Source organism: Sylvia atricapilla, chromosome 5, assembly GCF_009819655.1.
Source record: "Sylvia atricapilla isolate bSylAtr1 chromosome 5, bSylAtr1.pri, whole genome shotgun sequence".
NCBI classification, from domain to species: Eukaryota; Metazoa; Chordata; class Aves; order Passeriformes; family Sylviidae; genus Sylvia; species Sylvia atricapilla.
Window position 1 is genome coordinate 62,702,926 of NC_089144.1, and position 26,609 is coordinate 62,729,534.

At 39.6% G+C, this 26,609-nt stretch overlaps 1 protein-coding gene across 8 annotated transcripts in view; it reads right to left on the reverse strand.

Moving 5' to 3' along the window:
- Positions 1-26,609, reverse strand: part of BICD1 (BICD cargo adaptor 1) — a 167,166-nt gene that overhangs the window by 7,442 nt on the left and 133,115 nt on the right. The window contains exons 6-10 of one of the 8 annotated variants that reach the window (XM_066319749.1): positions 25,831-25,982; positions 18,820-19,137; positions 17,671-17,861; positions 9,688-9,696; positions 4,240-4,315 (exon numbers count right to left, since the gene is read on the reverse strand). In XM_066319749.1, coding sequence (XP_066175846.1) covers positions 4,240-4,315; positions 9,688-9,696; positions 17,671-17,861; positions 18,820-19,137; positions 25,831-25,982 — 746 coding nt within the window. Of the gene's footprint in view, positions 1-4,239; positions 4,326-9,687; positions 9,697-17,670; positions 17,862-18,819; positions 19,138-24,376; positions 24,535-25,830; positions 25,983-26,609 lie in introns of those variants that run through there. The other 7 variants (XM_066319751.1, XR_010743673.1, XM_066319745.1 and 4 more) reach the window with 7 other exon arrangements.

Consider the following 26,609-nt stretch of genomic DNA (forward strand, 5'->3'; position numbering starts at 1 on the left):
CTATGGACCATGATCCCCCAGAAGAAGTCATTCTTTCCATGGCCATATCCATCCTTTCCTTCTGTCATATTCTGCCACATGCAGATGCAGCATCCACAGAGAGATCTCACTAAGATCTTTACCTGTTCCACACTAATGACTGTGTCAGGAGGGACTGCAGATTGACCCAAAAGGTCTGTATTTACTCTCAAATTGAGCTACTCATCAAGAGCCAGCTCCTGGCTTCAGCAACTCCTAAGTTTTCAAGATAGGCTTAAGAGAAGCACTAGTCTTAATTCCTTCAGAGACAGAAAACTGAATTATAATCTTAACATCACTTTTGGGGAAGATAAACAAGGAGGTGATTATACAACACTACCAAGACTGGCTTACTCTTCTCCCTTGCTGCCTTGTTTCTTTTTAAACAGGACTCCTATAATTGCCAGAGAGGAACAGAAACTCAACACACACATTCCTTGCTCGTTAGCAGAGATGTGTTTGTCTTTTGGGGCTTCCTTCCTAACTTTAAAAAAAGGCAACAAAAGATGCTCATGCTCTGAGGGAGAGGCCTGGTGAGGAAATGGCTGTAGTTACAACTAGTTATGTATAGCATGAGTGGCCTCAAAGAACCTCTCGGAGACACGTAAGATTCTCCTCTACACAAATATAAACAACCATAATAACTTTACTGCATGACCTTCAGTATAAAGCCAGCCATGACTGTAAAAACTGTATTACAGACTATCTCAGGCTATGCTCAGATTAGCAATTCTAAGCACTGTGCTTAGAGTTATAGTCATTTTCTTTCCCCAGTAATTCTGCACTGCTTCTTACTTTGAAATACAAGCACACGTTGTGCACAGAAGAAATAGAAAAATTTGTCTCGCTTTTCCTTTTCAACCAATAATAAATATTAGGGGCATTTGGAAGAGAAAAAAAATTTCAAGGCTATCAGGCACCACCTTTATAGCAGCATATATAACACATCACCTGCAGCTCCAATAGATTTAAATCTTTTTCTAAAACTCTGCTGTTATACCTTCCTCTCTTTAGAAACAAAATTCATCCAGTTCATTAATGCAGATTACTGTAGCAGTACATAAGCTAAAAATACATCAGAATCAGCAAGTGATACATGGCATTCAATGTGCTTTTTATGGCAGTAAAGGTGCTGGTGGCAGCAGGTCCTGGAGCTGAGCTATCAGACACATTGACAGTCACAGACAGCAGAGGATGGCACAGCAGATTAATAACACAAAGCAAGAGAGAGACATTGAAGAACTTGAGTTTTTGATTATAAACAGAGAAGAAGGAAGGACATTGTTACATTCACCCAATGGGATATGTATAGTTTTAAAAACATTTGGTTTTTTGCAGATTTTTTGTGAACATCTCTTTAAGTGCCAGTATCATTTGGGGATGTATTCATTCTATTAATGAATAAAGTCTGTGCAATTTTTTCGTGTTAGTATTATTGTCTGGCTTTATGCAGCTCTTTAATTTTTTTCCTGGCACTCAATACATTAATCATGTATTTCTAAAATTAACTAGAAAATAGTGTGCAAGGCCTTTCAGTGTTTGCAAGTACTCTGTTCTGGCTTAGAGATGTCATTCACATGCAACATTGTCTGGCACTGATTGTAACTGTAACAAATCAGCAAAGGAAAATATAAACAGACCAATGATATTTTCACAATGCAGAAAATTTGCATGCGTTAAGTCACATATTTTACCTTTTAAAAAAGATTATTTCCTATTTTATAAAAGTATTATTTCATATTAAAAGGCAATATTAATTTAATTTGAGGTACTGGGCAGTTGTGGTTTGTTTTTTTTATTAATAGATAATTTGGGCCTAGAGTTTTGGGCTCAGATAATGAATATGAGGTTTTTACTGCATTCAACAGAATTTTTAATCTTTGTAATATTGGATAATGATCAATATTTTAGCCTTGTCCAATACTGTCCATCAGACAGGTAGCTACAGGTGCTGGGAAGAGGGAACAGCATCCAGGAATTTTCAGGGCAGGCCTGGATTTGGTTGCTTGCCCCATATCCCTAGACCTAGAAATTGAGGTAATGCATGGAGGGCAGAGTGAGACTTTCATGCACTGTTGCATCAGTTTAGTTAAAAAAATCTCTTAAAGAAAGTTCTCACAGATCCTCCAACCAAGTTTCAGTTAAAACATGCAGATTCAAGCAAAAAAAAAACCCCAATATAAAGATAAAATAAATTGATGAGACCTGCCCTGGAGTCTCATTTGGCTTGAAACTGCATTGCTTATCTAGTGAGATTTACAAAAGCCTATACACTGGAATCACAATTACTAAAAATGCCAGAGTTACACAAGTCCCACTTAAAATCCATCGTATAGATAACGAATGAGGGAAAGCTTTCTGTGAATCTACCTGTGCTGTGGTCAGGTATGTTAACTGGTTTAAACACAATTAGACATTACAGCATGTGGAAAACATCTGTGTGAAGCACATGCCTTAACCAGCTCTTATTTAGTCCTGAGTGAAATGCCAGAGATGACATTACTGCAGGGATTGTGTCAGAGAGTTGAAAAACAAGCACAGCTCTCTCTTAAAAGGGGTGATTTCAGGGCTGGGCAGGGTGATGCTCAGTTGGCATCACTCTGTGACACAAATCATATGTGCCATCCCAGTAGGGACCGTGAGAGGACAAGGAAGGGTTGGACAAGCTCCTGGCTTTCTTCTCTGCTCCATTTAGAAAATCCAAACCTCAGTAAGTCTAATTGGTCCTTAAATGCCCTCAAATTTTACTCCAGATTCCAATTACTTTATTTAAACAACTCAGCAATTTATGTCATCATGCTGACTTGCATTAAATCCATTGTTATGCTTCACTGTTTTACAGAGCTGGGCAGGCAAAGTGGCTGAGGCAAGTAAGGCAGCAGTGTGAATATATCAAAATCAGTGTTGTTTTGACTTCACCAGATGAGTACAAATCTAGTGGTAAAAAACAGTAGCCACTTGAAAGTTAATTTTTCAGCTAAGCGTGTAAGATGCGTGTTGCTCATAGGATGACTGACCCGAAGTTTTTAAAATATTAACCACATTTTACATTATCAGAAGAAGGAAATGTTTGCAGATAAATGTACACCAGCAGGAAATCAGGAGGCTTTCCATTCTGAGATGTTTTAAAATTACAGAAGCAATAGTTGGCTAGCATTTAGAGAGGGATGGTAGTTGAGCATATTCTCCACTAGGAGAGTAGCTCTGGAAGGAACAGAATAACCTTTAATTTAATTAAATAGGGTTAAAATAAGACTTGTTGACATTAACCTTCCATGTTTCCAAAGCACCTATTGCTAATCTGAAATTACTCTAACATCTAAAATACAGCAGCATCATTTTACTGGTGGATTAAGGATTTAAAATGTAACTTGTAAACTTTTTTTCAGTGAGCTGTAGAACTGCAAACTGCACATCAGTAAATTATACTTTTCAGTTATAATGAGTTTACACCAACTTCTCAGTAAAATTTTCATATTGCTCTTACATAGTAAAGAGGATAATATTACTTCCACTTTGTAGACAATAAAAGAGAGGTACTAGCTTGGTCACTAGAGTTCAGGCAAAGGCCTAAAAATTATGTAACTTATTTCAAATGAGAGCATAGACATAAGTGAATATTTGCACAGAATACACCAAGAACAGATAAAATTATTGTAACGTCCTTTTGCTTTACTTAGGTTTGGGGTTGTGCCTTGATGAACTCAGCCATCCCCAGAAGCATGATGTGGCCTTTGCACCACCTATGAGCAAGGGCACCAGGAGTTTGCTTTTAAAAACAAGATTAAAAATCCACTGCCTTGGGTCTGACTTTCCAAGCCAGGGAGTAAAATGCCTTTAAAATGCCCCCTTCCCAAAAGGGAAGCCTACACCTACCCCTGAAATGAAGAGTCCTCCATTTAAGTAAACCTTTCTAGCAAGAAAATAAATTCATTGCTATTTTGGCATCCTTGAGAAACTGCATAAAATTTCAAATGAGAGCTGTATGATCCAGCTTTGCCTTTTTTCCATATTTTTACAGGGAAGCAAGTGCATGAATGCTGTGACTCATGTTGGTACTGTCACTGCAGAAATTACCACGATTCCTCAAGCTGTTAAAAGTTTGCTGTTAGGAAAAAGTGAAGAGCTTTTTTTCTGAGGAGGAGGAGGAGGAGGAGGAGGAGGAGGGTGGCAGGCGTGCATGCAGCTATGTGCAAAGAGAGGAGAGTTAGTGGAGTTTACCTGACAGTCTGGCAATCTGGCCCCCTGGCTAGTTGTGAGCCGTGTGGCGGTATGGAGGCAGCAGGCTGCTGACAATCTACAAGAAACTGATAAATTAGACATATATACAGAGAGATTACAGAGCAAGGGGTTAGTAACGGCAGTACACAGGCTACGCATCTCAGGGAGAGATTTAGTGAGGAATGTGCTCTTGGTGCCTTATCTGACAGAAACACCTTTTTCTCTGATCGCAGTGACATCGGCTGTTGCCTTTTTCTCCTGTTCAGAAGAAGCACTGGAAACATTTTTGTTTGTTTTTCCTTAGCACTGACAAATTTTTTGTTTAAGCAGACAGCAGTAACGGGCTGTATTCAGGATCTGGGTTTAAACCTTGTACTTCTCATTCTTCTGCTCATCATGAAGTTGTTTTGCTCACATCTAACATGAAAAAAATCAATACAGCTACTCAAAATTTATCCAAAAACTTCTATCTATATAAAAACAATGTCATCTCATTACAACATACAAGAAAGAGCTGTAAGAAAGTCTTTTCAATTTCTGAACAATGCTTGTGAGATTGGGGCTTTTTGTAGGGAAAAGGGAGAACTTGATACGGTCAGTTTCATTGTTTTGTCTCAATTATTTTATCAATTCTCTGTCAAAGAAGTTGCCACATTAATCACTGGCAAAGTTGTGTTATGGTTATTAATTTATTAAATAACAGTAAAGCCAAATAATCCCTCATTGCTGTGTTTTCCTGTGACATACAAAATATGAAGACAGCTTTAGGCTGGATAATACTTGTGGAGCTTCACGAAAGTAGTTCAACAAGACAACCCTGCTTTCTAAGTCAGTAGTGCTTACTGAGATTTACAGATCTCAAGATTTCCTCATTTTCCCTGGAGCACTCTGGCCTTTCATTCCACTGTGTGATTTCAGATTGGCACACAACAGAGTCATCAGGATCTTTTCAAAACATTAGAATCAGTGAGTGAAATTCTGACCCAACAGAAAACTACTGGAGATTACCTTTTGTCTCCAGCAGGATTTGCAGACCTATCATCCTTCCTGCTTGCTTCAACCTGATTCTCAACCTGTTTGGTGGAATAGGGTTATTTTTCCCTAAACCATAAAAACAAGACAAGGGAGCTCCATGTACCTGGAAAGAATTGGATTTTTTTTAAACTGGCTGCTACTTCAAGCTCAATGCCAATAATTAATTCTCTTTACAATGTAGATGTCTCAAACCCCCCTTCTATTCTTTGTCTCAATCAATAGAAGAACATGCAAGTAATTTGCTGTCAAGGGTGTTGAGATGACATCAGATACTGTAGAGCAACACACTTTCATAGCACACTGAGCTTCATATCCACTATTATAACATTTCCCTTTCACATCAGCCCACAGGGCTTCTCCCTAGCTCCTGTGAAGATCTGTGCTGACCTCCAGTGGGTAAGAAGCATGTGTACCCAAATCACTGGTTTCTTCCTGCTTCAGCAAAGAGGAGAAGGGTTTGGACCTACTGTCTAGTACATGGGTTAGAAAAATACATGCAGAGTTTGTGCCAGCACTATTGTGTCTGGAAGCAGAAATGGAATCAGAAAGAATACTCTGCCACTCTCATTTAGCAGGATTGTCTCTGCAGAGGAGTGCAAGAGCTGGCAATGTGTTTGAGTCACAAACAGAAGGGTCTGTCATTTCAGCACAAAGCTCAACTAAAATAAGCAGCGTCTGAGCAACAGATAGATCAGGCTAACTGCAGACACAAAATGACAGAAAAAAAAAAAAGAAATTAATGCTTTATTCTAAATAAAACAGTTTGCAGAAGTCCAAAGTAAAGTGAACCTTGACAGGTTATAAAAGGTTGTCAGTGAGGAAAGAAATAAGGATAGAATGCTGTGTGATAAAAAGGTACGGAAAGGTTTCACTAATTCAGAAGAAACTGTTCTGACAGGCTTTTCCAGAACAACATAAATGCCTGATTTATGATCCTGTTCTAATATCTCAAACATGGTGCAAACATTTTATGATGCATCTTGATCTGCTACATTTGGCAGAATACTTGAATAGTGAGCCAGGTTCTGGGAGGATTATGCAAAATGAGTAATAACTTCTGGTGTGAGCGCACTCCCTTGACTTTGTGTGAAACACCATTCTAGCTGGCATCAGCAAAGCTCATGGAGCCTGGCTCATGTTCAGATCAGGACCAGATCTAGTGATCCACACGTCTTAGGATGACTGAATTGTTCTGCATCCTCCAGGAGTGAAAATTCTGAGGAATATGCTAGGAAAGAGCTAAGCAGAATGCATAAGGCTTACATAGACACATTTCAAATTCAAAGGAGCTTCTTATCTTCTTATGTCCTTATGCTTAGCTGTGCAAGAGCTAACTTTATTCCTTCTATATTTAATCCTTTTAAGTATTTTGGAGGATTTATAACACCCTTCTCTAATGTCATGACAATCATAAAATGACTTCTTTCTACTAAGGAACTCCTGCGTGTATTAAGTAAATGTTTGTTTCTTTTTGAAATACTCTGCTGAAGGTTAAAAGTCTCATAAAAGTCTTTACTAATTCAAATGCCACATGCTATATAGGCAAGGTAAGAAAGACATGTTCTCTTGTACTAGCAAAAGGAAAAACAAATTTTAAAATCACACTGAAAGAAGCCTGTTACCTGTACTTTTCAAATATCATGGCCTGTCAGTCAAGCTACAGAGTGAAAGGACAGCGTGTCATTTATGTAGAAGGTACTTGGGGTACAGACAGATTACACTTTTTAGTGTGTCTTCTGACACTACCAAGAAAATCATCAATAAAGTCATTAAATACAGACTATCTTATTTTTCCACCACCTTCACTTGCTGCTAGGAAATAGAACACTTTGGGGCAGGGGATGAGCTGGCTGATCTCAAGTTCTTTTACAATTCCATGAACCCATAACAAAGAAATTAATTTTAGCGCTCATTTCAACCAGAGATGGCAAAGAGGAGCTATTGTACACAGAAATTCACATGCCAGTTTTCACTGAATTCAGCAGGACTTGTGTTTGCAGAGTGTTGTGACACTATCCAACAACACCTACCACTGGCTCTATAGGAAATTTGAGGTTTGACTTGTGCTGTATGTTAGCCCTGTTTCAATTTTTCATTTCCTGACATTTTAGCCACTTGCACAATGATGATGTAAAGGGCTCAGAGATCTCCTCTCTCACAGATTAGCCACTGCTGATTTTCCTTTGGAACCTAAAGCCTAGTCCTAATCAGGCTAATCGACTCCTGATGTAAGAGCATTAAAAAAAAAAAAAAAAAAAAAAAAAAAAGGCTCAGAGAAACTACATCTGCTCACATGAGCACTGAATGTGCTGCTATAAATTTTCTGCTGAGAGCAAATCTCACCAAAAAGAGAGTATTTTCCTGTGCCTCCCTTTGGCTCAGCCACAAAAACAACAAATTTCCCTGGTGTCACAAGATGTGCTCTGCCCTCCAGTCTGTGAACTGGGTGACTCTAACCAACACAGGTCTGCTTTACTGGGTTATTTGTGTCTGAGATGGGCTTGCCTTCTGTTGACATCAGCATTGTCCTCAGTGAAAAATCTACACGCAAGCATTTCCAGTCCCACCTGCTCAGAACCCATGAACATTTCAGCACATTTTGACTCTCAGTAAATTCCTAATCTCTACTCGGTGCTCTCAAACACCAAAACTACTCAGAATCCCTAGATAAGCATAACAGACTTTTAACTGCATTTGGTTCAGTTAATCAATGAAAAAAAAATTTCCCCTTTTATCTGAAAGGGTAAAATTGAGAGCCAAACAGCAAAACAATCAGCAGGTACTGTTACATACTTCGCATTTCTGATATGAAAACATTGGGGAAAATCTGTTCTTGACAAATGAAAATCTGCCAGTAAATGTTTATGACCAAATGTGTGATTGAGGCTTTTTCAGTCTGTTAAAACAAACCTTTCCTAGCATCCCACTGATCACTTGAGGCCAACAAAACTCCTTCTTTCCTGGGCAAAATTTTTCAGGCTATTTGTCTTTGTGTTATGCTACCCAATGTCAACTGAACTTGCTCCACCAAGTCTGAGGAATTTGATAACGTGTCTATGAAGCGGTTATTGACTTTACTTGAAAAGAGAAGTTGTCTCCATTAATATGGTTATGAATTGTTTTCATCCATGAAATGTTGATTTAATGGGAAAGAATGAAGGGTTAATAGCATGAGTTGAAAGTACTGGGCAAAGAACAGAGCAGTAACTTTCTAGCTGAGCAGATTTGAAAATGTATTACATCACAGAGCAAGATCTACGAAGACAATAAATCAATCCTCTCTGCTCAAAGGTGAGGAACAAAGAAAATTTCCAAACCAAAAGACAAATGTGAGATGTCAAGAAGAATGGGGCAGAGGGTACTAAGATGCTTGCCCTCCTTGCTGAGATTTATAGAGATGCTTTCAAGTTGCAATCTAACAGGATGAGAAAAGGATGAGAAAAGTCCCTGAATTGTTTATATACAGGAGTGACAAGGACCAACTTATAAACTTAATTTTATACAATTATTTGACAGTTGGTTTCACTTGTAATTTATCTTCATTTTTCCAATGAATGCCAAGAAAACTTTGACCTTCCTCAAGGCCAAGAGGAACGTTAAGAGGTAACAGTTATCTCAAAGAACAGCTGGTGAGACAACAGCTGTGATTTACCTTTGGAAAAAGCCAAAAACAATGGCACAAGTCAAAGATTAGAAGAGTCTCTCCCTTCTCCTGCTTTCAGGGTCAGTTTGAGTCTGTAAATAACAGTTACGTCTGCCCTACACACAGCTCCAGCACACTGGTCTGTCAGCTGAAAACTGGACACAGCTCCATGTTCCTGCAAGCTGCCCTGGAAGGAGAGGGGCAGGGTAGAGCAGCCACTGGGGTTCCATCTGGAGCCTGGCTGGCCTTATTAACCCCAGCTTCCTCAGAGCAGGATCAACTCAGCTTGTTCTGGCCTGTGAGCAAAAATAGCAGTACAGGAGGACTTGTGCAGAGGCAATTTACCACTGCATGAGAGCCAGCCCCATCCTGGCACAGCTGCACACTGGCAGCCAAATAAAGTTCACCAGGTGCTGCTTAGTTCCTGTACATTTTCCAGCACCCACATTATCTGCAATTTCCCACTGTCTGAAATTTTACCTCAGTTCCATTAAACTGAATAATCAATCATTGACTGCAGATAGAGAAATGTGTCAATCAACTATCATTTTCAGCTTTTTTCATGGTAAAGGTAATCTACTATGAAATGCCTGCATTGAGAGTGCAAGTACACAGGTAACTCACATCTTAGACTTGCTATTCAGGAAACTTAATAGCTTAGATTACTTCTGATTGGAGAAGTTACAAGAACAATTAATTCTTCCACTACATATTTCTTAATCTTCTTAAAAACTGTTTGAAGAACAAGAGATGTGAGCATGTTCCTGAACTCCTCTTAACTACCACTACCTATTGCCCTAAGATACAGTAGGCCTGCAGTAGGATGCATCTAAACCCCTCATCTCCTGTCATCTCCCCATGCCCATCTTCTTTGTCTTGGAAAACAGGCTCAGGAATGTCTCACTGTTTCTACAATCACAAGCTCCTCCTCCTCTGAGCACTTTAGGACAAGGTGAGGCAGACTAAACCTAACAGAGGGCTTGCTGTTAAATGCTTCTCAAGAGTAAGAGCAGGTAGGGAGTTTAACTGCTGTTTTCTTATGGCACTCAGGGAAATACTGTCTGTCTTGGCGATTTCCACAAACAGACTTGTGGAGCATCACTGACAACTTCACACACACAGCACGGACAGCCATGATTTTGTAGGTCACTGATTCAGGGAGTTTCCAGAACATGTCAGGTTTCTTGGCTATGTCCTACTGAGCTCTTTCATCTATACAGCAACTACACTATACAGAGTGCTTTTACCCTTCATTTCCTTATTCTGCATGACTTCACCTGTATTTTCTTTTTGGACCTGAATTATGCCAACTCTAGAGAGCTGCTGCCCCATCAGTCTACATGTTTCAGTGGTAATGTGCCTGCTAGCTAAAAGCATAGTGATAAAGCCATATCCCAGCCTTGCCTTTTCCTGTAGCTCATATTAAGAATAGCTTTTAAAAAAGAAATAATACCTCATCATTAACAAAATTCGTGAAATGCATTTTTCTCCAGCTACAGACTCAGAAAGTTAAGAGGTTTCTTGTCAGCTCCATAGGCTTTTTCACTCTTTCTATATCATGAAGTGTTTATGTTATTTCTCAAATGGTTTCTGCGAATGCTTCAAGTAATTCCTCATTAAATCTACTGAGAAGCTAAATAATGGGTTAGTAAAACACCAGAAATGGAAATGGCATAAGCTGAAAAATATATCTTCAGTTCCTTTCTTTTGCACACAGTTCATAAAAAGCACATTTAGAAAGGTCTGATGATTCATGAAACACTAAAAGACACAAACATTTGAAACATTTCAAAAGAGGAAAAGAAAGGTCTTAAAATTACATAAATCATCACATTTCAATCTTGTTGTTTACCATGGAAACATAAGGATACATTTCAGATCACAAAATCATCCAGAGCAAAAATACTTGCACTATTATACGGATAAAGAAGAGCCTGATCCAAAGTTTGAGGTCAGTGGGAACAGTAACTTTAGTAGGCTTTGGAAGAAACAACATAAATTATGATTATAAGGTTCTGTGCCCCTAAAAAATGCAGACAGGGAGATAGTTACAAACAAGGACACTAGTCATGATAAAAGAACTGCTGTGAGCTTCCTCCAGACCTCACAACATCCCAAGGAACTGCTCTACTAGAGAGAGCTAAAGTGTCAGCCTGTCTAATTTAAACAGAGACTCACTTTTATTTTGCCTAATTTATGAGGTAAAAGGCACAATACTTAACATTACTGTGCATTTGATGGCAAAAATCAGCAAGTCGTGGAGCCACATTAAATCTTGTCATAAAAGATGACTTTTGGCACCGAGATTGTAAGGATATTTCAATCTGTTTTAGTTAACTGATAGGACTGGATTCCAAAGCCCAAATTTTTCAGAGAAAGCAACAAATATGTGGTAAAATGCCTTAAAGATTTGATGTGTCACCTCTACACCTGTTTAGCTAGGAAAAAACAGAAGTCTAAATAAGACGTTACTGAAAACTTCAGCAAATTATGCTAATGTAAACCACTCCTTCCAGCAATGATGTCACAGCTTAGATAGAGAGGAAAAAACATCAATAATCTTTAAATGAAAATATACAGCAGAAAGGCATGGATTTCACTGCAATCTTTTTTTTTTTTTTTTTTTTTAATGTTTTATCAAACAAATTATGGCTTCTATGAAAAACTGATTTTGTTTCAGTTATAGTGAAAAAAAACCACCTAAACTTGTAGATCTGCAGTGAATTCATGCCATAAGAGCTAAATCATATTGAAGTAGCTAAATTATATTGATCAGCATGAAATGTATGGATTTGGTCTCATCAGTGGCAACTGGAAAGCTAATTGCAAGAGAGGAAAAGCACAGAGTGAAAAGGTCCTGTTCACAGTGGCACCAAGAGGTAAAAGTACATTTAGCCAGCTGAATTCTTCATCAGTTACAGCCAACCAATGCCCTTGGCAAGGACACTGTTCCTCAAATTCAAAACAGCCTCCACAGGGACAACACACCATGCTTGAAATGGCATAAATATGCAGTGCTCATTAAGCTGAGATAAATGAGCACATCAGATGCAGGACACAGCCCTGAGAGCAGGAAGATATATACATGTATCTGTATATATGCACTGATACTGCTCATCAAACAATGAACACACACAGACACACGGCATGTTTACAGAACCCACAGAAAATAGGACAATGCAGAACAAAAAAAAAAAAAAAGAACACAGATAATAAGTAAATAATGACTGAATTATCCCTTTTGTGAAGAGCATCATATTCAGGTTTAAAAAAACCCTTACACATGATTTTTAAAAAAAAACCTACTAAAAACATATAAAATCCATTTTTCATGAAGAGCAGAGACAGATTAAACCAATATTGCATGAGTCTGAAAACAGCCAGTGGCCTGTCTGATTGCACAAGCTCAGAGACATCTTCCAGGTACAGGATCATCATCAACACGAGTATATTCCCAGTAGACAAAAATGCAACATACTTCCTCAGAAGAATCATCCATGGATCTCTAATGAAGTAAAGTGCAATTTGTATTCAGACTAAATTTGTGTTACTGGAATAAAATTGTGGGATTTTTTTAAAAATAGTGGTTCTGCAGAACTTCCATGCTTTGAATTGCTTGGATAGAGGAAATCAAACTTTCCTGAGTGAACAATTCAGAACAGACCAGACTAACAAGTTAAATACTATATGGCTGCATATCTTATATAACAGTGGTGGCTTGGTTAACCACCTCTCTTCTCCTGCCTTTCAAGAATAATATCTTTCACTTAATGTACAGAAAAATACACATTGTGAAGAACTCAGTATAAAAGTATCTAGCTTAAAATCAGCACATAAAGATGTATTAGATCATGTTGATTTTCCTCTTCATCAGTCTATAAAATCCCTTCACAAAGGAGAAGAAATATTTAAAACTCTTCACTGTGTGACCTGAGCAATCACAAAGATCTAAAAGGCACTGTCCTGACAAAACTTGTTCCTGAGCTGGGTGCTCCTCAGAGAACTTCCTCCACAACCATTTTTAAAAGAAGTTGTGCCTTCTGTGTTCAGATTTCTAAAAGTCCTTCTGTTTCAAAATTGAGAAGTGCATAAAAGAGCAAATTTGAGATATTGAAGTAATACAACAGCAAGGCTTAGAAATTTGTGAGGTGCTTTCTGACATTGGCACTTCAGCTCAAAAGCAAAGCTGGAACTGTTTCTAGCAAAATATTCCTAAACAAACAAAAAATGTGCAAAGCTAAAGACCTTAAATTGCAAACGTTTTTCATCACAAAAGGAAAGTAGACACAAACCTGCTATCAAAAATGTATTTCTCTGACCTTTACACAGGCACATCTCTCCAGACAGCCTCCTCTGAGCAGAGAGGTGTCGGCCTGAAAAATCTCTGATCCTTTTCCTAACCCCTACATCCAAAAGGGGAGAGTAAGGCAGCTTCTACTCACAACACACCTTTTGAAGAGGATTTTCCATATCTTCACATTTCCTAAACAAGATGAAGAAGCAACAATCTTGCCTCACATGCCAAGTTCCACTTTAAGGTTATTTAAAGAAAAAATCCAGAAGGAACATGAGCTTCTGATTACACACAGAATAACTTTTTATAGGATATCCCGGAAAGTCACATCTAAAACACTGCACTTTAAAAAAAGCTCAAAATCTAGAAAGAACAAATACTTTAGAACAGCATGAGAGTGTATTCCTCATCCCTTGAGCCAAGAGGGGTTACTCAACACTTCACATGGCCTATCAAAAGCCCTTAATTCTGTATAACACTTAGAACCACTCTGCTCAGAACATCCGCTTCTCCATGTTTGTGCTACTTCAAAGAGATCAATGCATTCCCAGGTTTCTTACCTATTCTTCATATTTTAAATTACTTTCAGTGTAAAGGCAAGGAGCAAAAACAACTCTTCAGCAATTTCCTATGAGTTCTAGCTTAAAGATTTAATTATAAGACTTCTTAGGACCTCAATATTTGAGTCATTGAGATTTTTTATTTTCATTTTCCTTATTAGCTTTAAAAAATACTTTCCTACAGATGTTGTAAATTAGGTCTTGGTGACACTCTAGGAATAGAGAGCCTTTGTGATAGAGTTTTTACGAATGAAGTTAAATTTTATGGCAAGAATGCAAACCAACAAACAAGAGCTAGTTATCTGCACCATATAGTGATTCATATTTGATTTACTGTAAGTATAGAACTATGTCAGAAATTAATCTTGGATTATTTTTTCAGTAAGAGTAACTATTATGTACTCTTAATTACCTATGGTAGGTGGTGAGCTTAGTGCCTGAGCAGTTGCTATACTATTATGTGCCATTCTTTGTGCTGTCTTTATCTTCCACATTACTTTCTTCTTGTGGGAATTAAATGCCAGGCTGTAAATCATTATTGAAAGACAGCTGAAAAGCAAGCATGCCTTCAGATTTAATGTGCTTTCAGAAATGAGCAATCCTACAAACCCACCTATTTTTGCAGGTGATTTTTTTTTGTTTGGTCGGGGGTTTTTTTACAGGTTTTTAGAAGAGCCATTTTATGAAACAGTTTGCAACAATGAAGAACAAAAAATACAAACTTTGGATCACAGCAAACTAGCATAGTTCTGTTGAAATCCATGGGTCTATCCTGGCTTGGATCTACCAAATATCTGACCTCAGCAGAATCTGAGGCTTGAAACTTGAGGGAAATGTGTTACATTTAAGGCTGCTACCTTCCTGTGATGGTTTTATTTTCTTCCATTGTGATAAAATAAAATAGATATGACTGTAGAGATTTCTCTAATAGGATTGCGCATTATGATCTTGTGATGTGTATTTCTTCAAAATATGAAATACTTTACTTTTGACAGTGTTTTCCTGAGTGGGATTTTAAATACTAAGCATAATAAACAGGAGAAAGAAGCATCCACCACATTTTGTTTGGAGAGCGCTCCAATAGAGGAGATTCTCGCGTAGTTTGGTGTTAATTCTGAGTGAGAACTTCAGCCACTGGTTACTGTCCTTTTCATAACCTGTTGGGAAACCTTTTACTTCAGGTACCTCTTCTACACAAGGATCTTGATTTAATTTTAAGCTCAACTAGCAGAACTTTATATTCAGTTTTTTGGATTAAGAGGTACCTAATGACTTCGTATTCAAGGAGTTTGAACGCAACTGCAAAGGGAAAATTTTTCTGGACTTTTTCATGTATTAGGAGAACAAAAAGAAACACTTCCAAAGGTGGGCTGGGGCTGGAATTGTGCTGGGCACGTACTGGCTGTTATCAGAATAAAGACTTGAAAGTGTAAAAACACGTGTCAGCAGAATAGAAGCAAAGAAGAAACAAACAACAAAGCTAAATGCATGCCATTACCTAGGAGAAATAGAACATGATACTTTGGAAAAGCACCGAGGGGTATTTTTAGCCCCTGCGGGCAGTTCAGAGCTATTAGTTCAATTAGAAAGCCCAGATCAAGTCTTGCTGTCGCAGCTTTGTGTCAGAGGTTCCTTCATACTGATCTACAGCTGAGGGCATCCAAATGGAAATCGAGCAGGACATGACAATTTCTAGCTTAAGAGGTCTTCAATTCAGCTGGTGTTCCTCTGCAGAAGGCTCCCAAAAGCAGTCCAGCGTTCCCTCTCCAGGCATCCAGCAGCAAAGGCAAGGCAGCCTCTCCTGCCAAGCACCAAGCCCAGAAGGAGCAGGAGAAACACAGCCACAGCTTGCCACTGCACGGGGCTCATGGGCAGAGCCACCTGGCCTGTCTCTCCTGCCACCAACTTCAGCTATTTCGGCCCTTGGTCTTCCATCTCCAACCAAATACATTCCCAGTTACATCCCCCCGGTCCCCACATCCCTGGGAGCTCATGAAAGGACAGGGAAGATCTCACATCACGCAGGTGAAAAATTCTTGTGCAGGAAATAGCTCACAAATTTAAAGTAACCAAACCAAAACGTGCTTCCATTTAATGTAGGTTTGATTAATTCTTACTCCACTCCTGCGGATTCAGCCTCAAGCCAAGCTACATTTTCCTCCACAGCGTTTGAGTTTGGATGCTTGCTTTTTTGCACCCTCTCTGACAAAGAAGCAAGTGTGGGTTGCTACACTTCACGCTGCCTTGCCTGACTGCACAATCATCTGGGAACAGAAGCTCTTTGTGAGACAAAGCTTTTAAACATTCTCAATAAAAGCAGCAGAATAATATTCTTCACTGTACCTTACTTTCAGGAAACAGATCATTAGAGAGATAGCAAAAAATTCCTACTTGGTTCATGATTCCTTTCATTTGTTAACAACAGTAAGAAATCTTCCAGAAACTGGTAAAAACAATGATGAATAATTCCCTGCTTAATCCTCAACTTGGTGGTTCTAACCTGGTCCTGCCAAGACTGGAATCTGAATGCTCAGAAAAAATCTCAGGTTTGGACCTGTCAGTGTCACAGGCTGAGACAAAATTCTGACAAATGCATTCAGAAAGCTGAGATTGTTGCAGATTCATAAGTACGACTGTAACATAAATCAGTTACCCTGTCTCAAGACCCTTATACTCAAATATGTAGAGATGTACCTAATGTGACAGGTAAGCACCAGAAAAACATAATTTTCTGGACAATTCTACCTTTCAGACTGCTTCTTCCTTTGGTCTCTGTTACTGGACAAAAAGACTGTCAGTATTTCTCAATCTGTGGTCCACACATCTGTGATATTCCGTGAGATATCAGATGCTTCTTTCCCCCCATTCCCATGTTTTTCTCCTCAGGAGACAGCTCTTTGATTTATTTACTGCAACACACCCTAGGAAATTGTCTTGTTTAGACTCTCTGCAGTTTTACACTTGTCCTCTGAGTGGGTGTTACTTGCATGGCACTACTCAAAGGCAGCTCTGTCACTGATGGCACTAGGTGAGAAATATAACTGCCACAGGGTACGGCTCAGCTTCCCAGAATAAACACTTACTCGAGCAGAAACTACTTATGGGGTTTAGCTTTCATATTTTCTACTTATGCTTTATGTGTACAACACATTTCAAAACAAAGAATGAACAAAATTACCACCAGGCAAGACTGTGCCCAGTTAAAGGCTAAAGGTCCTGCTCAGGTGCAGAAAATAAGATAGAAGATCTTATCTCAGGTGCAGAAGATAACAGCTAAGATGATTATTAGCTGTTCTCTCAGGAGAAGAAAGTTATCACACCTCTGAAATGTCATCCCTGTTTGCATTTCCTTTCTACGCCTCCTTCGAAGCAAATGCTACATTTTGGCAGGAAATTAAGAGCAAAGCCTTCCTGCAGAGATTAACTTCATGACTCAATTTGTATAAACTAAGCCCTTGGCGAGTTGAACATGGCGCTTTGGAAAACCCTGACCGAATGCTCCAGGGTGAGAAGACAGGTGCTGCAGAGGCTCCTGCACACTCCCAGCCCCTCCCTCACTGGTCCTTACACATCTGACTCCTCTATCCTGTGGGATTTGTGTCTTCCAGGGGACTACCAATGCCACCACCAGGCTAAGCTCCACCCAGGCACAGGGGTGCAGCCTCTGTGGATGCCAGTGGGACTGCACCCACATATACCACAGCAGGACTTTCCACACTGCATCTGAAACCAGTTTGGGCCACTGCCGGCAGAATGTCATCTCCTGCCACCTTCGACACAGGAGGAGACATTATGCTTTTCAAGAAGGTGCCCAAATTAAATCGCATCTGCAGTGCTGGGAGGGTCCCCTGCTCTGCTAGCCACTCAGCACCACATGCACCCAAGGAAAAAGTGTTTACCTGGTATGGCCACGGTTAACCTTTTTTCCTTGCTGAGACGGTGCCCATGGATGAATTCACTCATGGAAGGGGGGCCCCTCAGAAGGTATGATTCTGTAGAGGCGGGATGAGGGGGGGCTCTTAATAATTTCTGGAGGTAGGTCCCTGAAGTCCTGGGATGGCTCTGATCACAAAGGGAAGGTGAGAATAGTCTTGCAGGAGATCCAAGAAAAATACATATGGAAACAAAAGAGTTTTACTTTAATTACCTTTCAACGCCTCACAAATGACAATATCAACTTAACTCGCTTAACAGGTAAAAATCAACTATCGTTGACACCCATGTCATTTCCAGAGCAGGACACCTTGCCTGCATTGGAAATCCCTCATTCACCTTAGGGAAGGAGGAGATGAAGTTGGGTTATATCTCAGCATCCTCAAGTCAGCTTGTGCAAGGTTCCCTGATTGTTCTCTTGGTTTTGCATTGTGATTAGAGCATACAAGAAAAGGGGATGATTATCTAGGACTTCTCTAAGAGAGTCCTCTTCATCTTCAACACCATGGAGATGCCCACACCTAGAGAGTTTTAGCAGGGGCAGGCACAAGACATGAGCTCACTGCTTGAATATTGGCATTAGGTTATGAATGGCAGCCATCCCCTTCAAAAGGTTTCTTGCTCCCATGTAGAAAAACTGATCTAAGTGAACACATCCATATTCTTTTCACACTGAAAAAGAATAAGTGAGCACCAGAGCTTAACAAAGAAATGCAGTTTCTTTCACGTTAAGCACTAAAATGCTCATAGAGCACAACCCTTTTATTTCAGATGCTCATTACGGAAAACCATAGGGAAAAGTTAAAGAAAACTTGTTAAAAAAATACATTCACACTTAATATTAAAGACATACAAGATGCACTGAGACACTGACAGAATATAGTTCAAAACACTGCATTCAGAAGGAGGAAATAACAGTGAGTAGGTGAATCAGAACCACATGTTGCCAGGCTTTGAATTTCATACTCATATCCTCCCCGCCTCCTTCTCCCCAGTCAAAGTACGGAAAGAAAAAATAAAACTAAAAAAAGGAATCATTATGTTTATAATTCAGTGAACGACTTTAATGCAAGTCTGGCTACTGCACTGTATTGTAAAGATCACTGCATGCATACCTTTTCCTCTGAGTGCCACTGCTGACCAGTAAGTTTGGTTGCTGTGGGCCCTGACTATGCAGGAGGAAAGTGTCTATGCTTGGCACGGTGGCTGATGCCTCCTCACTTACTTTAGGGCTGCCGATCTTGCTCTTTCCCAGCTTGCCTTTGCTGCGTCGGGATTGCTCGTGGTCGAACTCTAAATCCTCCAGTCGCTGGGTCAGGGCAAGTTTTTGCTGGATAGCCATGCGCAGCAGAGAGTTCAGGGTCTTCTTCTCATCCTCCGCAGCCGCCAGCTGCCTCTGCATCTCATCCAGCTGCGTGACGTACTCATCACACCTGCAGAAAAACAGGGCAGGAGTCTGGAGAGACAGCCCAAGAACTGACTCTAGCACTGAGCACATTCCTGGGCTTCAGTTACAGAGCCGGACTCAGATCCCAGCTTTTGCTGACCCTAATCCTGGCAGCAGGCAGCCTGAGTTCTTCTGTTCCCACTTGGAATAAATTTGGACTCGGATATGAATGTCAACACTTCCCATTCAGCAAGACAACCTGCGCCTACATTAACACAGTCTATGACAATGTAACATGTTTCTGATGCAGATAAAAAGCAATTGGAGGGGAGGTATGGGATTATTTCCAGTTTAGACCACAAATAATAATTTTGGGTGCTGCTTCTCCTAGTAGCTCACCATGGATAACAACATGTACCAATTAGAAAATACTATTTTCCACAGGCAGTAATGTCCACTTCAAGAAAGTATAACAAAGGAAGACTGCAAGTAGTTTCAACACTCGACCCATCAGATTTTGTGAAATGAGAAACCTTCAGTCATTTACCCTTGTTAACCATTTATTAGCATGATTACCTTTAGGTACCATTGATTAAAAGGATACTATTCAGGAAACCCCACACCTGGAAGCTATCTCACACTTATTGTTGAATCTCTTGGAGGTGTTTTCATTGCTATGGTCACCCACTCCTTTTTAATCCTCAGCCTTTTTTACCCACATGAAAAATTATCTTTTCATTTGCTTTAGATCTCTGAGAACTAAAACCACCTTTCTTATGATTTTGATAAAATTAAGACCAAATTCAATTTCTTTTTGCTTTTAGCAATACTTCCCAAAGTTAAAAGGAAAATTAAGGCATTTCAAAATTGTCTTAAAACACTTCTTGAAGTGAAACAGCTTCAGTTTGATAGCAATAGACCATCTAATCAGTAAGAACAAAGAGTAATAAAAATAAATGTATCCCAGCAGTGAGATGCTTCACAGACAGCAGTGCTGCCTGACCATCAGACATTTGTGGAAATACCCAAGGATTTTTCACGCTGAATGCGGCAGCTTTCACCAGGTCCCCTTCCTACAAGAGCTCGGTGAATCTAAGCAGCTTTGCTGTGTAATTGCAATTGTGTAGGATGTAACTTTATCAGTATCACTTACAAAAAGCAAGCACAGAAAAGTATTTTAGTCTTCCTCATCAAAATGTGCGATGCAGGAAACCTTTGAATTATTGCAAATTGAGGGACAAAACTTAAATTTCACTGAAATTTTAATCTTCCCCTTGGGAAACAGAAACAAAGTATACTTGAAAATATGTAGTTAGTTATTCTTCTGACACAAATACTTATACATATATAGTACTCCCCTTTTGAACAATTCAGGCACTGCAAGCAAAATTACTAAGTCAGATACAGGTTCATCTACAGTATTATCTTTCTTCTACAGGACCTTAATAAGCATGATTGTTGCTACCTAAGCCTTGAGGAAAAGAGATACTTATGAAATGCCAACTTGCACACCTATTTCTGCTCCAAGCTGTGCGATGCGTGTTGATGCCTGACAGAGACATGAAATCAGCATTCTGAATATTACAGTAATTCCTGTTCCTAATTAATTTACTTTAATGTCTGTGCCATCAGAGTTTTAAAGCCTCATTCTAGTAACCAGATGGGTCCAATTGTATCCATGCCCTTTATTCTCTCCTGCTTTCCTCTTTGTCCAGTAGACCTCTTTTGTTTCCAAATATGCTTCCCGTTGAAAATTTTTAGACGTAACACCTGCAGCAACACCTGTAGCACACTGCCACTAGAAGAATGAACTGCCTTCCTTTAATATGCTAATAAATCCATTTTGGTTTTGGAAAAAGATTGATTTTTTTCAAGCCTTAGGAGGTGTTCTTTGTATTTGCACATCTGATTTGTAAAACAGCCCAAGCAAACAGTTAGGAAAGCAGTGCCATGAAGGTGGATATTACTAAAGCAACCTTAGACAAATCTGTATGAGAAATCTGGATATACTAGATGCTGTTAGCTGGTCTCATACTTGAGACAAAACCAATCTCCTAAACACATTTTCCAACTGGTTTGATTAATTACATGTCTTTCCTAGAAGTGTCCCAGTAAGAGCAAACCCCCATTTCTGAGAGTTCACTGCAGTGTTTGGGTGGTTTCAGTCATCTGACCTCCACCATGACTTGAAGTTTATAATTATTTTTCACAAACACATGCTCTATTGTCTCTGGGTTCTGCTGCTCTAGCACCTTTTTTGCTTTTTGAGAAACTGTTCAGAAAGGTTAAATCTAAATCACCCAAGTAAAGGCCTTAATTAACTTTAGAAACTGCTGAATTAACAGCCTCACATCTCCTAGAATTTTGCAGCAGTGAAGGTTATTCCGTGTAGAGGGAAGTAACTACTGCCTGCAGCCACAGCATTTCCCTTCACTAGAATATTCCCAGCTTTGTGCAAGTAAGGGATAAAAGGAGAAGTGTTTCCAATTAAAAAAGAAAAAAGCATTGCACACATCTATACTGCCTTTTGCCCACACATTTGATAAACTCCTCAAGTCTCACAGAATGAAGAAAAAGGTTAAAGATCTCCTAAAAGAAAAAGGTAAAAAGCTCCTACAAAAGATGACTTCTGGCATGGCAAAGATCATTGCAAGGTTCCAGGATACTCTAGGGCTTGGAATGGGTCTTACAGGAGGGTTCAAATAGTGATACCAAAAGTTAGATTATGTCCTTCTGAGTCAGAACTCTTCCCCAGTTTCCCTCTTGCCCCAGGACAGGTTTTAAACTGCAAGTGACTATTAAATAAACAGCACTGTTTTCTTGCCGTCTGCTGGTGTACTTATAGTTAGGGCAAAAATCAAGGTTTCACCTATTTTTCATTTCCCTCATCTCAGGAAGGAAGCAGACAGACACATAAGCCCACTTATTTTTTATGAACTGATCCGAGAAGCTTATATAGGATTTTAAGGGATTTCTGGTTCCATCTATCCCTCTCGTCTAGGAACATAAAGCAAATACCAAATCAGGCTTATGTGTAATTTAGGAAACATAAATCATAGCAGAGCTTGAGCTAAAACCTGGTGACACTGACAGTGACAGGTCCCTGCTCTAACCATATAATCATAATTCTCTTCTGTTCACAAATGTTTTCTCAGCTCCAGGATCTGCCCAATCTTCCTACTCCATCTCTTCATCACAGATTTTTCTTCAAAAATTATCATAAGAAAATATTTTGATGGATGAAGAATAAAATCCATGCATGCAGTGTCAGGACTATGGCAATACCACAAGCAATATTTCCTGCTCTCTCCTGTTACATATCTCTATACAGGCTGGGAAAGCAAAGCAGTGTAAGGACTCAGTGAAGTTTGCTTCCTAAACCACATTAGGATCGTGTTTAAAAGTAGTTCTTTCTCTCCTTCAGCACAGGACTTCCCCTCACAGGGCAACACCTGCTCTAGACTAATGTTTCAAATAATTATTTATTGTTCCTCTGGATGAGGGATGCTCACTGCTTCACACACCCACAGCTCTCACCCTGAGTCAGCAACTCAGGGTTAGAGTGAGGGAAAACAACAAGAGGGGCAGAAAAGGCTTCTCTGGGAATTCCTCATTTTCTCTGGGAATACCAGAAGCAGGCCATGACAAAATAAGCAGGTTAAAGACGGCACACGGCCCTGGCATCTAACAAAAACTTCAGCTCTGCTTTGCCAACCCCTTGAAAACCACAAGAGATTTTATATGCTGTTGCTTTCTTTTTCTAAGAGAGGTGCTCTGGGAAATATTCTTGACAGGTCCAAAGCACATAAATCCCAGAAAGGGAGCACAAGGCTAAAGAAAAGGGAATGAGGAAGCTGTAGAGATCAGAATCTCAGAGATTTTTGGGTCAAATAAGCTCCAGAAGGAAAAAGGGCAAAAGTAGAGGGACAAGCAGAACAGAAAGACTTTTGAGACAAAGAACTGAAGAAAGATCTTAAGGAGTGAAGGATGAACAAATGCCAGGAAAAACACAGAAAAAAGGAAGGCAGGCTCCTGCTTTCTGCACAGGGGAGCTTTGGAGGAAAGCGACAACTTTGCTGTTCAGACCAGAAATGGATTTGCTGTGCTCTCTTTATAACATGTGCCATGACCTTTATCCAAGTGTATCTGAGGAAGGAGCCATACAGTTCAGCACCAGATGAACATCCACTTGGGGACCAAAGTGATGGTTTATGGAAAGAGAAAGGATATTGTTCTATCAAACAGTATAAGCAACCATTTCTAGATCTATAATACAATTCTACTATGATGGATGATCTTCCCATGGTAGAAATTCAGGAGTAAGTACTATGTGATGCATAACCATGGAAACCACTTTTATTCAGCTAAAGACTAAACAATTGCTTTTTTATGCTAAAGGTTGCTACTGCATCTAAGGTTACTGCACAAAAATCTTACAGCCTTGTATTTTCAAACAGATTTCTCTTCTTCAATAGACTTTTAGAGTATATCAACTCTGTCATTTAAACAAATGCTCTTCCAAATGGACTATTTGGAATGAGTCAATGATTTGACCATTTAGGAAGATTGATGTAATTATAAAGGCCATTAAACTCCATGACAGGGAAGAAAAATGAATATTTTACAACAGAAAAATCTATAGGAGCATAATGATGTGGAAGACCTCGCAGTGAATAATTTTTTATAACTGTGCTCAGAAAACACTGGGCAAAACTTAGGACCTCAAGTACAGGGATATATTCCATATACATTGAGTGTTTAATACATGGAGCTTACCAACAGCAGTAAATTCTTTGGGTGGAGTTTATCTCTACTAACATTAGAAAATTTTAAACTAAAAGTGTGTAATTCAGCAGGTCACACAGACTCCCTTTATAGTTCATAGAAGAGGAACAGAAGTTTCTTTGTATCCTACACACCAGGCACCTAGAAAAGATACCTGGATGAGTGGCATCAGTGAAGCCTAATTTTCATGGAGAGGATGCTGCTGCCTCCTGTCAGCTCTAGTATATGCCTTGAACTCAACAGAAGTCTGCACTCAGGATGCCCAAACTGGGAGAGGAGCATTCAGTACACCAACAATCTAATGTTTCCTTTAATTAACTTCTAAAGCTTTGCAAACTACTTTTACCTCGTATGTTCATGACTTATGGCCCATGCAAGAGCCTTGTTTGCTTTATGCTCATGATGCCATTCCTCTGCTTTGGAGCTACGTGCCTCCCATGAGCTTTTACAGAATTAGAACGTTCCTGTGGCTCCTAGAATACAGAGCTAGCAAGAAAAGGTCAACACACGCATTTGCAACACACACACACAACTCTTTTTCCTGGAAGAAAATCTTTAGAGGCCAATGAATTCAATCAGGCTACCTTGGTTCACACCACCTCCTGAGCTGGGTCTTCACTTCCATTATGTCGCTACATGCACTCCTCTGACGATGGACCTACGATGAATTTGTACACAGCACCAACGTCACGACATATAAATGCCCCTTTTCTCCTTCCTCCTCACTTCTCCCAGCTGCTGCTGCCACTGTCTCTAAGCAAAAAAGCACCTTAGAAGGCTGGAAGTAGTGAGATGGCATTGCTGGCAGCACTGAAGAGATATTGGCAGAAGGCATAAAGATGTCTTATCGTTTATGGACTAAAGCACAAACAAAAAAATCTGTACTGCGTTTTGACATAAAAGGGGGGGGGGAAGTCTTTCTTGTGTATTTCCAAAATAAGAATTTATTGATAAAAATGCTGAATCTTTTAAAAAAATATATTTTTAGGTAACCTTTTAAAAAGCAGCTCAAGTGAGAAGACAGAGTCTTGAGCTGTGCCTAGGTGGTCATTAGGAAGAACTTCTTCACAGAAAGGGCTATTAGACATTGGAGTGAACTGCCCAGGGAGATGGTGAAGTCACCATCCCTGGGGGTGTCCAAGGAAAGCCTGGACAAGACTCAGTGCCATGGTTTGGATCAGAAGGTGGTGCTGGGTCACGGGTTGGACTCAATCTCAGAAGTATTTTCCAACCTAGTTGACTCTGTGATTCCATGTAAAACCAAAAGCTCTTCTGAAGAAGATAGGGGAGAAAGAAAGATGAAAGTTGATTAATTACTATCCTGCCAGGAGGAACTATGTTACAGAAGATAAGTGAAGCTTTTTCCTATGAAGGAGAAGATAATAAATTGAACATCACAGTGGGAGAAAATAAGAATTTATGCTGGAGTGGGAAATTATAGGGCCTTACAATTATTAGCACTGGATTACAGCATAGGCTGGTTGATTAAATAGATTTTACTACTGGTAGGTAATAAATCTCACTCCAATGAAAATGTGGGGTTCTGAAGATCATAATTAACCATACGATAGCTTTACATGACAGAATCACTGCGTACTTCTGAATGGGAAAATCAGCCACATAAATCCACTCCTTGATTTTCACTTTAAAAAACCCTATAAATGCAAATATGCTGGAGGCATATATTGTCATTTGCAACCCTTTACTCAAGGTTGTATTGACATTGCTATTATTTTTCAGCTTTATTTTCCAAGGCACGCATCTCAGCAGCACTTGCAAGTTTTGCACAGTGTGCATTCTAGGACTCATTCACCTTCATCCAGCAAAGCCCTGACCATGCAGAAAATAATTTCTCTATCCTCCTTAGCACCCAATATACACAGTTAAGTGTGCTCTCACTTAGTACACACATGTTTACAGTGCTGACCCAGATGGCGACACTCTTTTCCCTTACCTAGTTGCAAACATTGCTCTCAAAGATGAGAAGGTTGCTGCATCTTCCTTCAGAGCCTTTAGTTCATTCCGTAGTTTGGTCATGGTCTCAGTCACCATTGCTTTTTCATTCTCGTATTTGTTCTTCAAATTGGCCAGTGCCACTTCAGCTGTCTAAAAACACAAACAAGGATATGTGCTTATGAGACAGAGATCTGAGAACAGCTAAAATCCCATGCCTGATTTGGTTTTGATGTCCTTCATTCACACAGTAAAAGAAATTAAACCTGATCTTCTGGGCTGGACTGCACATTTTAACATCTTCTTTTAAGTTGTACTCCATGGAACCAGGAAAAGGAGAAAACAGTTGTAAGGACAAAGCCCATTTCAATGGCAAGTGGCAACAACTCAGCACCTCAATTGTCTCTGCAAAACTGTGCAGCTTTATGTGGAGGACTCAGACAAGAGAGTAAAGTTACTACAGGAGCTGCTACCATGCGTTCCAGCTGCAATAAACAACCAAGGGTGTCCCCATGTCACTTTGCAAACAGGACACAGAGCACATGAGGCTCAGCCTCTACAGCCAAGTTGTGAATCACTGTGTTTGGCCTCAAGCCTCCTGCTGGCTGAGGCTTTCTTTGGGCACACAGACAGCCAGGTCCTGGCAGCTTGATTTACATCTGAGAACTGGCAATGCTCACTGCTGGGCCAAACAGCATTATTTTAGCAATTTTAACCACTAACAAAAAAGGAGAGAATAAATAGCGCAAATTACAGTTTTCATTTAAGAGGAAAGCAAGG